The 15,109-nt window shown below is 39.3% G+C and overlaps 1 protein-coding gene across 1 annotated transcript; it reads right to left on the bottom strand.

The window, feature by feature from the left end:
* Positions 1-4,214: 4,214 nt before the first annotated feature.
* Positions 4,215-12,807, bottom strand: LOC123657559 (serine/threonine-protein kinase Warts). The gene is made up of 4 exons (XM_045593083.1): positions 12,528-12,807; positions 6,260-8,384; positions 5,841-6,127; positions 4,215-5,710 (listed from the first exon to the last, which is right to left on the bottom strand). Exons 1-4 carry the CDS (start codon positions 12,780-12,782, stop codon positions 5,288-5,290), a joined length of 3,090 nt encoding a protein of 1,029 aa, XP_045449039.1. The 5' UTR covers positions 12,783-12,807; the 3' UTR covers positions 4,215-5,287.
* Positions 12,808-15,109: the final 2,302 nt, after the last annotated feature.

The following is a 15,109-nucleotide window of genomic DNA, read 5'->3' as shown; positions in this document are numbered from 1 at the left end:
CCAAGAATTAATACAAAGTAACCATCTGGCTGACTCATCACTTAACCTATTTCTATGTTTTCTAATTACTAATGATGCTTTAGAAAATAACCTCTCAGCAGGTACTGAAGTTGCAGGTATTGAGAGAAAATCACGGGCCATTTTCGATAAAATCGGATACTCTGTCTCATGCGTCCTCCACCAATCTAAAATGTCTTCCGAGCTGGCAGTTCTTGGTTTTCTCAGGTACTCCTCCAACTCGTCTATCACTAAGCCTTGAAGACAAGATCCAGATGACGTCGAGGGACATTCATAGAGTTTATCAAAGTCTATTACGTCTTCATCTTCATCACATACTTTATTTTCTTTTTCTGGTAATTCCAGAGATTTGTTCAGTGAGTGTAGACTTTTATATTCTTCATAAAGTTCATTGAACTTGCGCAGACTTTCTGTTTTAAGTTGCTTCCCCCACATTGTCAGGTCAAAAGTCTGAGCCTTATGCCTTGGGTCTAAAATTAAAGAAGTACAATAAATCCAGTTGCTCTTCTTGTAATGTTTAAGCATTTTGTCTCTGTTTAAGCATTTTGTCTCGCCGCCTCGCCACGTGCCGGCTCTATGAAAAGGATGCCGCCGCAAATCAAACAATGCCGCGTGCGGCGTACAAACACACACTAAATATTACCTACTTGTACAGACGCGACGCGTGAATAAAATATATGTAAAGAATTAGTGCCAATCACTATTCTTTACATATAAGTGAATGTTTTGGCGTACATCTATACTAATATTATAAAGCTGAAGAGTTCGTTTGTATGTTTGATGACAGAAGTTTTAAAATAAATAAATAAGTCCTGAACGTCACTATACCTCCAAAGTTACTATTCCTCGTGGACGAAGTCGCGGGCACAGCTAGTAAATACTTACTCTCATCATCTCTCTCAGAGATATTCGGGCTGGTAAGTAATACAAAACTCTTATCGCAGGCTTTTTATTTTATTAGTAGGTAAGTACCTACGCTTTTTATATTATTTTATTAGTTTTGTAGAATTTTTTTTCACGTTTCAAGTATATTTAAAAGTGGCTACAATATTTATTAGACGGGTGATATTTGAACACTTTTTGCTATTTTTTCTTGTAAAAACTTAAGAAATATAATGACTAAATGTACAATAATAGTACCTAAGTAATTAGTTTAAAACCATATAAGTAATCAATATTATAATATATACTTACTAGAATGAATTAATATGACATCTACTACCTATCCTTACCATTTTATCCTAATCATAATACTACTTGCGTGATCAGTATAATGTATTCATTTTCATTCTAAGCACTCTGAAACTTATTTATTCTTTGGAACACCTGTAGGTACTCTTAAAATTCGAAATTATTTTGCATGAGTATACCTACGCCCTATGGCGGCAATCAAATAGTGTCAAATGTTATGATTTCGGCGTGGCGGCAACGATTGTTTTAGATTTCAAAAGAAGCCGCCGGCGCGTGTATCATAACCATGTACTTCCGAAAAGCGGCAAATTTCTTTGAGAAGTAAGTACAAAACCTTTGATGCCGCATTATCAAAGTGCCGATGGTTAAAACATAACTATGCATGCACTCAGTTTGATTTTAATAGATATTTTTTTATTCGCTATGTTTACGGTATTAGTCGTAATGCGCATAGGTCCAGTTTTTCATATTCTTTGATACAGTTTTTTGCGTCTCATAGAATTCCTAAGCGTACCTACCTATACACCGAACTGTTACACCTAACTACTCAGTGAAATAGCGCTAAGTCCTAGATGCAAGACGCAAGAGTCTTGCAGGCTATGTCTTGTTCTTGCTCAAGTCTTGCACGGTCAGTCTTGGTCTTGCTAAAAATACGCGGTCTTGTTCTTGGTCTTGGTCTTGCAAAAACGCAAGAACAAGACCAAGACTGCAAGACCAAGACTGAATTTGGGCAACACTAACCATAAGCAATTTGTCTATGCAAGACGTTGTGTAAATTATATTGGCACATTATTAGTATGCCTATCATAAAAATATTGCGTTATTATAAGGCGTCCTGCCTGTTTTAAAATACGGTGCCGACCCTTTATATACTCTTTGGTGCCGACTGCCGAGACGTGGTGGTGGACACTGACGAAGGGACTAGTCCGCAAGCTTATAGTCGCTCAACGCGTAATGAAACGGGCTATGCTTGGGGTCTCTTCCAAAGAATATCTTTTAGAAATGAGACTATCCACGAGAGAACGAAAGTAACCGATATAGCCCACAGGATAGTAAGTTGAAGTGGCAGTTGGCTGCATGGTCACCTGTGTCGCAGGTGGCAGGACCGATGGCAGCTAGAGCAGGCGTGTCCTGGAGTGGAGACCGCGTATAAGCAAAAGCAGTTCCGACGTCCTCTGGCCCGCGTGACCGACGATCTACGTAAGATTGCCGATGTAGGCTGGATGAGGATTGCGAAAAACCAGGATGTCTGGCGCGAACTTGGGAAAGCCTATGTCCAGCAATGAACTGCGAAAGTCTAGTCAAAAACATTGTAGACTTTATAAGTAGTTAAAATACACTGTTAGATATACTTTTGTATATAATAAATACGATTTTTAACCCCTGCTGTCGCAAAAAGAGGAACGCTAACGTCTGTGCTATTTCGATTTGTCGAAGCAGTTTTTTCACATACTTACCTAAAAGTGAGTTTCCTTGCGATGATGCTATGTTTCATAAAAATAAATCCAGCAGTTTGAAGAGTAGCCTCTTTTCCAATAAGACGTAAGGCATTTTCGAAAAAAAATTGAATTATTTACTTAACGGTGTATCAAAGTTTTTAGTAGTTATTAAGGTACAACGATTAATTTTGCCTACGCTTTCGACCAATGTATTCTGCAACTGTAGCATAGTGACGTAGCGATTTTAACTCGCATTCGGGGCACAATACCTTTTAGCCCCCCCCCCCCCATTCGTAAACCATGTCCAGTAATTTTTTGTAGCGCCCGGGCATGACGCCAGCCCTTGCACCCGCCCCCCCCGGGCTATGCCACTGCTGCAGCATTACGCAGATCATACTAAAAGTTAAAAACCCGAAAACAATTATTCTGGTAATTACAATTGAACGCATAAATAAAACAATATTACTTTTTAAACATGTAAATAAAATGGTAATGTAATGATATCATAACCCGTTTTTGAAAACGTTATCAGTTATTACGTTTTTTAAACTAATTTTAAATAGTTATTTAGGTAGATACTTTGTGGTTGCGGCAATAAAGAATATAGTCACCCCTCTCTTCCCGTAGGTGTCGTGAGAGGCGACTAAGGGATAACCAACAAACTGCTGGCTTTGAAATACACAGGCCGAAGACGGGTAGCAGCCTCTTCGGTGCGACCAAGCCAGCCCTGCGGTCACCAACCCGCCTGCCCAGCGTGGTGACTATGGGCAACACACATGAGTTCACAACATTTTTGGCGCAAACTTGTAGAAGACTATGTCCAGCAGTGGACTGCGATAGGCTTAAGTGATGATGATTTAGGTACCTACTTAAAAGTAATGCAAATCAATTTTCAAAACTGTCAAACAAGTCGATAGCTGTTGAATTAAGAATTTGAATGTTATCTAGCCACCCGTCCTTGCTTCAGTCGGATATAACCTGTGCGCAGCCAGGCTGCCGAAGACAAAACACGGATGGTTTTTTCTTGAGCGACCCAAACTTCAAATATTTAAAGCTTTCTCGTAGTCAAAGAACGAATATTGTTCTTATACCGTGTTTCAGCAACTGAAAACACCAGAATTGTAGAAAAATGTGTATCACCCTAATTAGGAATTATAAAGACCTTTTTTTTTGCTGAGTTTTGTCTAGAGGTTAGTTTCATAATATGTTATTCTGGAAGACATCGCACGTAAATATAACGCCTTCTCGCCACCCGAACAAACTGAATCATCAGAAGAATCAAGAGAAGTCATATATAACTATAGCCTATACGTATATCTAAGTATCAGTCTGTCTCATCTGTCTGCTTAGTTATACAGGATCAAACTGCAAGACCTATGCGACAGTGAGTCACAAGATGTACCTTACTTAAGTTTTTAAGCTTCCGAAATGGAATGGACTTGGCATCCACATCAACGGCGAGTATATCAACATACTTATACATCACATCATATGAAATAGGGAAGAGAAAATTGGATTTTACTAACCTTGTAAAATACATATTAAGGACTTCTTTAAACAAAAAAATCAACAAAACTCCCATATTTTATTTTCATTTACTTAAAAGCATGTTTCATTTTAGAATAAAACAATTTACATTCAATAACACATAATTTAAGGTGAAGTGACTGGTTTATAACATACTGTACAAAAAAGTTGTCCTCATGATCACAAACAAGCTAACTCTTTATAGCTGCTAGTCACACGATATTTGTTCTCGGATTTTTATAATTTAACGTTATTCGCGACTTAATATTAAAATTGGATGTTGTTAGTGAAAACAATAATACATTTTTGCACAAAAAATAAAAAAATATCTTAAAATCTCATTGAATATGTACTTGAATGACGTAACGAAGTTTACGTTCTGGGAACGCAACTAAAACCTCCTTCAACATTAAATAAACGTATCAATAAACATGCGATTTCGCTTTTTTTTTTGTTAATAAATATTTATTGCACTCTACATCGTATCGAGTTATAAAATCGGACCTAAGTTTAAGTAAAATCTTCTGAAATTCAATCTCCCTTAAAAATCAGTGTAAAGAGATTTACAATGAATAAGGCACACGCTACAAGATCCAATCCACTGGACTGAAAGCACTTCCATTCAACCTTAGGCATGCCGATCTGTCGAACTTTTCCGTTACGTAAATGACTCCCATATGTTACGGTTTAAATTTATATAACAAACACACATTTATAAGCAACCTATCTTGATAAATACATAAGAAAATATAGTGACGTATCATTCACTAATCCATGTAAGCTTGTTCTTATCTCATAAATAATTTCTCTAGTTACAAAAATAGTATACAGTGAATGGAACGACGCTAACATCCCGACGCGCGGGCGGACAGCACCAATGGTTACAGTGGCTACAAACTACTGCGATCCATTCGTTACATATATTACAATAGGTTTAATCTTACAAATACATAACGATACAATATTACAACATTATCACCGGGATTATTAACAATACGGCTCTAAAAGTAATTTTAAATACGTTACATTCGTTATGTTTACAAGGGAATCTATCATTTTAATAGAGAGTCAAGGCACACACTGTAACATCTAAAGTGTCTTTTTCACTATCACTAGACATACACCGGGCCCTGGTTGTCGTTGTCGTCGAGGTTAATTTTGTTCGTATAACCGTCATCAAAGAATCTTCGGAAGGTAAATTCGAAGAAACCATGAAACGTCTTGCCATTGTCAAGTAACTCGCTGTCCGACTTGTTTGAGTCTGAGCTACCAGAATTTCGCAGTTTGTCAGGATCAATTGGATCAAAATTAGACGTGTCAGTTGGGTAGTCTATCCTCGGGATGTGGGGTGCTATTTGTCTTCTAAGACCCTTTTCAAAGTCGATGCTCTTCAGAAAAGGGTGATTCTTGACTTCATTCGCATCTTTCCCGAGTCTAGTCTCCTGTCCAGAACACAATTGAAGGATCAGATCCTTACTTTCTCGAGATAAATTTGCCGCATCGGGGATGTGAAGTGTGCTCTCCCAGTTTATCACCTGTAAATAACAATAAAATAAAATTTTAAAAATCGTTATAAACTACTAAAAAATATGAAATTAAAAAATTTATTAGAGATAAAAACTAACACAATATAAAAAGTGCAATAGAAAGGGCAACGCAACGAACCTTAAGCTGAGTCTCAGCAGGAGTTGAGGCTAGAAAAGGTGGAGATCCGACCAACATTTCATACAATATAACCCCGACTGACCACCAATCACAAAGCTGAGTGTATCCCGTCCTTTGTAACACTTCAGGGGCTATATAATTTGGAGTACCCACAAGAGAATGCGCGAGGCATCTTTGATGTTCCCGCTTACGCCGCCTTTCTAGAGGTTTTAATTGGTGACAGCGACATTCACCCATCGCACCCCACTCTCCGTCTACTGGATCCATGGAGTCTTGGCGCCCATGATCTGAAATTGAATCGATCTAAGTTAGACAGGTTTTTTTTATACAAAATTATGACTCACATGGAAGTGTGTGCTTACAATGTCATCGACAAAGGCAAACACATAAAGGGTTGAAATAAGTTATAAACTGCTTACCATTTCTCTGATAATACTTCGAATTATGCGTCCACCTAAAGCCCGTACATAACCCAAAGTCAGTTAACTTAATGTGTCCATCGCGATCTATAAGGATATTATCGGGCTTTATATCTCTATGAATAAATCCCATTTTATGTACACTTTCTACTGCACACGTTAATTCTGCTATATAAAATCTTGCTAAATTTTCCTCGAATATACCCAACTTTATCAAAAGCGACATTAAATCCCCGCCCGGTATGTAGTCCATCACAAAATAAAGGTTATCTTTATCTTGGAAACTGTAGTAAAGTTTAACGACCCACTCGTTGTCGGCCTCAGCTAAAATATCTCTCTCAGCTTTGACATGTGCGACTTGGTTTCGCTTTAGAACATCTGCTTTTCGTAGCGTTTTCATGGCATATAGATGACTAGTATCGATTTTTCTAACCAGTGTAACTTCACCGAAAGCACCGACGCCTATCGGTTTTATTTTTGTGAACATAGACTTGTCCATCTTTGCTCTCTTTAACCTGATATAATTAGATTCCTTCTGCGATAGCATTTTTCGCATTTGATCTTGAGCCTCTGCACTGAGACCTATTTTCGTCATTTCTTTCTCCAGTTGCATGCGACGATACGTACGCTGTTTATAAGATTTAAGGATATTTTCTATGTGCTGTTCCATGAAAAATTTAAATGCCTGCGGAGAATAATTTCTAACTTTGCAGTCTCTCCTTTCGTCTTCCTTCTCTTTACTGATATTCTTTCGTTCGGGTATCGGCGACTGATGCCTGATCTTCTCAGGTCCCGCTTTCGGTCGCCTCTCGGTCGAACCGTTCGAATTTTTATCGGAACCGGACGGCACGCTATCTTTTAAAAGATTGCAGTTCTGATTGGGACACTTGACCTCCATCTGCGACGACTCTCCCTTAATATCACAGTTATTCGAAAACTTTTTATGTAAAGGTGAATGGTGCGAGTTAACTGTCGTCGTGTTGTCGCTCGGATTTCCGTAGGGCGGCGGAGGAATCGGGTGCATGCCTCTCTGGACGGCGAGGGCCTGCATTGTGATCGCATAGCTCGGCGGCTCGGTGGTGGGGACGGCGGGCGGAGTCGCAGGCAGGGCGGGCAGGGCGGGCGGCGTCGAGCCCGGCGACGACGGCTTGGGCGCCAGCGGGTAGCTGGGCGGCGTCTGCGATTGCTTCTGTTGTATGGAGCTGGCGTATGAGGGCGGCGGCGGCTGCACCACTGAGCTGGCCACCGGTGGCGGCGCCACCGGCGCAATCGCAGTCTGAAGAACTGGCTTTTGGACTTGGGTACTCTTCACCGACTGCATGATTATCGGAGGCTGAACAGCTTGCCGCGCCGTCCAAGCCTGCATAGGTGTCGGCCGAGTCATTCCCGACGACGAGCCGGTCGATTGCGTCACCGTAATCGGACTTGGAGATCCGGCCGAGGTTCCTCCCGAGTATATGCCCGATGACGGACTTTTCCTGTAGTCCGTAGATTGCGTCGGACTCTGTCGATTTTGCATCGACATCGAGTACGGCGGCGGCGGTGGGACGCCGGAAACTGGATAGGGCGGCGGGAGCTCTGCACCCGTTGAGCCCGTTTGGTAAATACTCAGGGCCTGGATCTGCTGTGTTAGTTGCTGCTGGACCTGGGGCCCGTTCTGAACGATCATGGGTTGCCGCGCGGGAGGCGCCGGGGCTCCGGCGGCGACGGGGCTCGTCCCTCGAGCCGGGGGCAAGGGCGGCGCGGGGGAAATCCGCTTCATGTATTGCTGGACCGAAGGCGGAACCGGAGGCGTAGAAGGACATCGCGGCGGCGGCGGGGGCGGAGGCTCCGAGAAACCCGATGGCGAGTACTGCCGGCTCAATTTCTCGTGAGGTAGTGGAGGCGCGTCAGACTGCCGAGGGCTATCTGACCGGGAACTTCCCGCCCCAGAGTCGAGCGCGGGACTACCTCTATGAAGGTTGATTTCTCTTTCTAAACTAGGTTTTCTTATAAGCTTTGTACTGAGAGCACTTAAATTATTTGATTTGAGAACCCCATTGAGAGGTTCTTGCTTCTTCGAGAGATAATCAAGTGCCGCATCAAATCGGCCACCTGCATATTTAAGTGCCTTAGCTGCTGGGTCCTGAAATTAAAGATTTTTTTTAGACGTTTTTATTTGACACCAGCACGAAACATCAACAAAGAATGAGAAAATAAATTAAATTTTTCCTACTAATGAAATGCAATTATGTTGTTATTATTCTAAAATATGAAAAAGAATCTATTTATTTCAGTAATGTTGTATCACAGAGCATTATACCATTAAAAGGCTGATATCATGATGAATGGATGATGGAAAGATGTTTGTTACCCTGTCACACAAAAACTACTGATATTAATGAGCTCGATAAGCAGATAGATGGAGATTCAGGATAGCACATAGGCTACTTTTTACCCCATCATTCTTACGGATCGGAAATTATGTGTGTGAAATCACGAGGAACAACTAGTGCATAATAAAAGTTAAAAATATATTTGTGAATTTATTCATATTTTTAAAAATCAAAAGTGATTAAATACATTTATCTTAAGATTTAATCATAAACACGTCCCTAAATTTAATATTTTACCATTTTTTTGCTTGATTAAAAAATCATTGAATTTTATCATCAATCATTCAATCATTATCAGTCATTTTATTTTCATTGCTTTTTTTTCATTGTAATTAATTTAATTGTAATTTGATTATTTATTCATTTATTCTAACATTACAAAACTTCCTTTAAAATCAACTCTTTGTTGCGTAATTTTAAATAAGATCGGAACTAATTTCACTATTTGGCCTACAAATGTATTTATTATTCAATAATGAAAAGAGCATGCAAGGAAGAAAAAAAATATTCTCTTGTTAGGCTCAGAAGTCTCATTTTTGCATATTGTTTAACCATACATTATGTAAAATTATTTTTTATTTTATTTTTTTCGTGATTTTTACACAAATATTAGTGGTATGGTGTAATTTCAACAACAAATAATAATAAAGATACATATGCAAGGTATTTTTATTGATAAATTTGGAAAGGGAGATTTTCATAATTAAGCTAAAAGCTGTTTTATGTTAGAAAGCTAAAAGCTGTTTTATGTTAGAAAACTATAAGAAATAATTACAGATACCTGTTAACAAAAGTTAACAAACAAATTATATAATGTAAGTTTACAAACAGACATTTTCATTATTCTATTTTACATTTTGATTTTTAAAATCTAGTTACAATTAGTTTATTATATTTCAATTTGTATGAATTATTTATTTTGCTATTGTCAATAAATAAATTAAGTTTACATTAAAAAGTTTCAAAAGAAAATTATTTTGACAACAAGATTATATAGATGACAGGTGTCTGGATTTAAAAATGCCAATGATAATGCAAATAGTTAATTACAATTAATTAAATAATATAATTACTGTGTACAATGATGATTTAAGATTTTTCTGAAACCTGATTAAAATAGATGTATTAATTGATACTTTTAAAAATATTATATCACCTATCATATTTATGGTATTTATTTTTATTGCTTCTAGTGCAATATTAACAATAAATTATCATTACTATATACTAAATTATTATACAAACAAAACTAACCAACCAAATAGTTTCATTTAATCATTGTTGTGCAAGAAAAACGGGACGGGGCACGGACGGATTGGGGCACAGGAATTGTAGGGGGCAGATGCTTGTCAACTTTCTCGAATCGGAGGGGCTCTTCTTGATGAACTCATTTTTTGAGAAGAAGCCCCAAAGGAGGTGGACATGGCAAAGCCCCGATACTGTGACGAGGAACGAGATAGATTTCATCATAGCGGATAAAAGGCATATATTCAGAGATCAGTGGTTAACAGGTTTAACACCGGCAGCAACCACCGGCTAGTACGGGGCACTCTGAATATATGTCTCCGAAAGGAGCGGACCCGCTTGATGAAATCTACTCTCCGACCTACGCTGCCCCAAATACTATGTGGCCCTGAGCAGTTCCAATTGGAACTCCAAAACCGATTCGATTCGCTGAAAACTACTAGCGACGTGGACGAGATAACCGACAACGTGGTGAAGACGGTGTGTACACTGGGTCGCAGGCACTTTCCACCAACAAAGCCAAAGAAAGAAGCAGTCCAAACTTTCTCCCGAAGCCTTGGATCTGATGCGGCAGAGGCGCGAGTTGCCGGCTGCTACGCCAGAACAGAGGGCTCTTTCCAAGAGGATACGGAAACTTATTCGCCGAGACCTCCGCTGCTCAAATACGAGAGAGGTTACTACTCTGATTGAGCAGAATAGGGGGTCCAAAGTTTTCCAAAGACCATTGGGGAGAAGCCTTCTCGCGAAGCTTAAAACAGCAGCAGAACCGTCTGCTCTCGCCCTCAGGTCCGAGAAGAGGTTGAGAATTTTTATGGACAGCTGTACTCGTCGAGCGCACGCAAGCCTGCGACTTGGGACACCGAAGATCCACGGGCACCATTGTTGCGCCATTATTCGGAGTGTATCCCGGACTTCGAAGAGGATGAGATTGGTGCAGCGCTCGGGCAGCTTAAAAACGGGAAGGCCCCGGGGGATGACGGAGTTACCACTGAACTCCTTAAAGCCGCAGGGCGACCTGTCCTGAAAGCCTTGGCAAGACTATTTAACGTCGTCATCCACCGAGGTACCACGCCGGAGGCGTGGTCCAGGAGTGTGGTGGTGCTGTTCTTTAAGAGAGGCGATAAGTCTCTGTTAAAGAATTACAGATCTCACTTCTGAGCCACGTCTATAAGCTGTTTTCGAGGGTTGTTACGAATCGTCTCGCCAGAAGACTCGACGAATTCCAACCACCAGAGCAGGCTGGGTTTCGAAATGGCTACAGCACCGTGGACCACATCCATACTGTTCGGCAGATTATCCAAAAGACGGAAGAATATAATCAACCGCTATGTATGGCATTTGTGGACTACGAGAAAGCCTTCGACTCTGTCGAGACCTGGGCTGTCCTGGACTCTCTGCAGAGATGTCATATCGACTGGCGATATATTGAGGTACTAAAATCTATGTACAACGCGGCGACGATGACCGTTCATGTCAATGACCAAAGAACAAGACCTATTTCCCTCCGGCGTGGGGTAAGACAGGGGGATGTAATATCACCGAAACTGTTTACTACTGCGCTAGAGGATGTTTTTAAGACCTTGGATTGGGGGGAACGAGGCATCAACGTCAACGGTGAATTCATCTCTCACCTTAGTTTCGCCGACGATATTGTCATCTTTGCGGAGACGCTGGATGAGTTAGGCCAAATGCTGGCCGGCCTAAACGAGTCCTCCCGACGTATCGGTCTCTGTATGAACTTGGACAAGACGAAAGTTATGTTTAACAACCAAGTCATACCGATACCGGTATCGGTCGATGGTACCCTTCTCGAAGTTGTTCAGGATTATATTTACCTACGCCATACTATCCAACTAGGCCGCAACAACTTCGAGAAAGAGGCCGATAGGAGGATTCGGTTGGGCTGGGCGGCGTTTGGCAGACTCCGTTGAGTCTTCACTTCGAAGATTCCGCAATGCTTGAAGACAAAAGTTTTCGAGCAATGCGCCCTGCCTGTGTTAACATACGGAACCAAGACGTGGACACTGACGAAGGGACTGGTCCACAAGTTTAAAGTCGCTCAACGTGCAATGGAACGGGCTATGCTTGGGGTCTCTCTCAAAGACAGGATTAGAAATGAGACTATCCGCGAGAGAACGAAAGTAACCGACATAGCCCACAGAATTAGCAAGTTGAAGTGGCAGTGGGCTGGTTATCTGTGTCGCAGGACCGATGGCCGTTGGAGTAGACGGGTCCTAGAGTGGAGACCGCGTCTTGGCAAACGCAGTGTGGGACGTCCTCCGGCCCGATGGACCGACGATCTGCGTAAGATTGCCGGTGTAGGCTGGATGAGGATTGCGGAAGACCGGGATGTGTGGTGCAAACTTGGGGAGGCCTATGTCCAGCAGTGGACTGCAATAGACTGAAGTGAAGTGAGTGTGCAAGAAAAACATACACAAAGATATGTTACTTATTTATTATTGCTTTTAATTATATTCTTTATAACATTTCAATAATTTATTCAACAATATATGAAATTAATTGTATTAGGAACCACTGGAGATTGGATTGGATTATTTAATTTTTTTAGTGAGGTCACAAACACTGCACTAAAATTAGTTCTGTTTTCCTTTTCAAGTAAATTTAAAACTATGATAAAAATTACTTACTTCATCGTAACCCAGAGCTACAAGCTGGTTGAGAGACTGAGGTAATACACTCAAATCCTTATCTAGCCCATTTCCAGATGATGAGCTAAAACCAGAACTGACTCCTGAACTGACAGTGCTGGCCGCTGAGGAGCCCGGCGGCTCCGAGCTCCCAATGTTTGCAAATGGGAGTAATGAATTACGTATTTCGGCTAGCGCTTTCTGGTTGTACCCTGATGAGCGCGTGGCCGTCTTGCCGGGCGCCGGCGGGTTCATGGCGCCCGCGCCCGAGCGCCTCACCTCTCACCCCACCCCTCCCATCACATGAGCATCCCGCTCCCACATGCACTCACAGTTCGCATTTGTTATTCTTTATTTGCACTGGTATTACAACAGTCTTAAATTTTTCTTGAGGTGTTTGTTATACTTTTCTTTTTCAAAGTTCCACATATATCAACATTGTATTTTTAAATTTATGCAACTGAAAAGAAAAAGCAGCTTATTGTAGTATTGATTTGATAGACTAGTAAGATTTATTCTGATTAGTTGGAAATTGTGACAGTGGCAGTATTGTGATAAATCATAACATTGTGACATTGTGTTGCTTTAACCTTTTTTATTTACAAAAAAAAATAGTTTAAAAATAGTCATAAAACTGACTTGCTTTAAGTAAATTTAAATTAATTTTAAATGAAGTGAATACTGTAGCAATACCTTCGTATAATCGACACGATCCAATCTGACAGTGCTAGGGAATGCCAAAATTAGAGCCAGCTTTGTTTAACATATTTAAAAGACTGTTAATGATACTATAATAAATTGTTTTGTTTGCAAATTACCTGATTTCCTTTACTCTTTACAAATCCAAATAAGAATCTTAGACGTCATAATCCCGTAAAATAAAAATGTAGTAGAATGCTCTCACATTACCGATGACATCTTTCTCACACACCACAAATTATAAATACAATATAAAAGTTCATGCATATACGAAACAGTAACGAACAGTGTTGGTTTTGACCTTTATGTTAAATTGTATTCAACAAATAACGAAAACAAAGGATTCTAAAACACAGACATGCAAGTTGGCAAACCATACAAAGCGACCATTTTGAAGAATTACCACATTCCATAGTGTGTCCGTAAAGCTACGCCAAAGTGACATTTACGATTCGAAGATAAGCTTTTTACTTTTACGATTTCTTGAAATGTATTTTTTAACAATAATTACCATAATATTATTATAATCTCTATACGTAATTATATGTAAAACATAAAATATCTGTGAAAAAAATTAAATTTATAGACAGAAAAAATTTAATATATATTACAATCTATTGATTGTTACCTTGAAGTTTTACTGTCTATTAAGATTGTTAAAAAAAGATAAACAAAGTTAAAACAGCAAACTGTTTATACGTGCAATTGTTATGATGCTATTAAAATTATTTACAATTACGGTTAATTTCACGTTTCAACAATAAGTAAAAATTTCAAAAATATAATATGCCATAATTATAAAGAGTGAAAGTTAGATAAAATCTCTAGGCACTGTTTAACCGGCTGTGGATAACGGATAAAACCATGGAGCCTGGAGAGCTCTCCAAGCTCCATGATTAAAACCGAACTTCGGATTGATAATTTTTTTTATATATTATTATTTTTCACCAAAGAGCAACACGGAGGAGAGTAGCCATAGCGTGTTTTACCGATACAAAACTGTCTGTCATTTTTTGCAGGGGGAAATCATCAACACGCAGACTTTATCTGATTCCCACACAAAAATAATCGTCTGTCACTACGAAACTCACACATACTAAATTAAAAACACACTTACATTTCTCACTCATAGATACAATCTGTGTCATTACAGTATAATGACATGCCGCAACTACACTGACAAGTTGCTTACAGCCGTGGTTGTAAAAACTGTCGATACGCATTATCGATAAATTCAAGTACTCCGTTAGGGAAATTTGGTTTTTAAAGTGATACAAAGATAGCGTGTTATTATAAAGATAGACTTTATTTATTATGTACTACAATAATTATCATATCAAAAAGAAACTATATTTTAACAATCAGTGACAGTTGTGTCTATTAGTGGTTTTTAAAATGGATTAGTTTTCTATAAATATGACGAATAATTTTTTGTGGGTTTTCTTTTTTCATTAAGAAAGAAATGCTTGTACCGGTATATTTTTCCATTATTATTCTTGCCATTTCCACACTTGAGACACAGAGGTATTAAAATGATTTGAGCAAATGACACTGTTTCTTATGGACGTCCAGGTTAGTTTGTTATTACAAACATTTTTCCATATATGCCTTAACTTTGGATCTTTAGGAAACCTGCGAAATTATGGTTGAAGTTCAGACTAAGTAATTCTAGTAAAATGTGTTAATAGTCGTAAGTATTGTATTATATTTAATTTAATGCAATTTTACTAAAAAACTATGTATATTAAAATTAACCTCCCAATATCATATTATAAATAAATCAGAATCTCAAATATGTCTGTCTCCTCCTTTGCCTTTCTGTTTTTATCGATAATTATCTACAAACAAACCGGTAACACCACTATCACTCGGCGACAGCAACT

Source organism: Melitaea cinxia, chromosome 11, assembly GCF_905220565.1.
Source record: "Melitaea cinxia chromosome 11, ilMelCinx1.1, whole genome shotgun sequence".
NCBI lineage: Eukaryota > Metazoa > Arthropoda > Insecta > Lepidoptera > Nymphalidae > Melitaea > Melitaea cinxia.
This window is presented reverse-complemented; position numbering and strand designations above follow the sequence as displayed.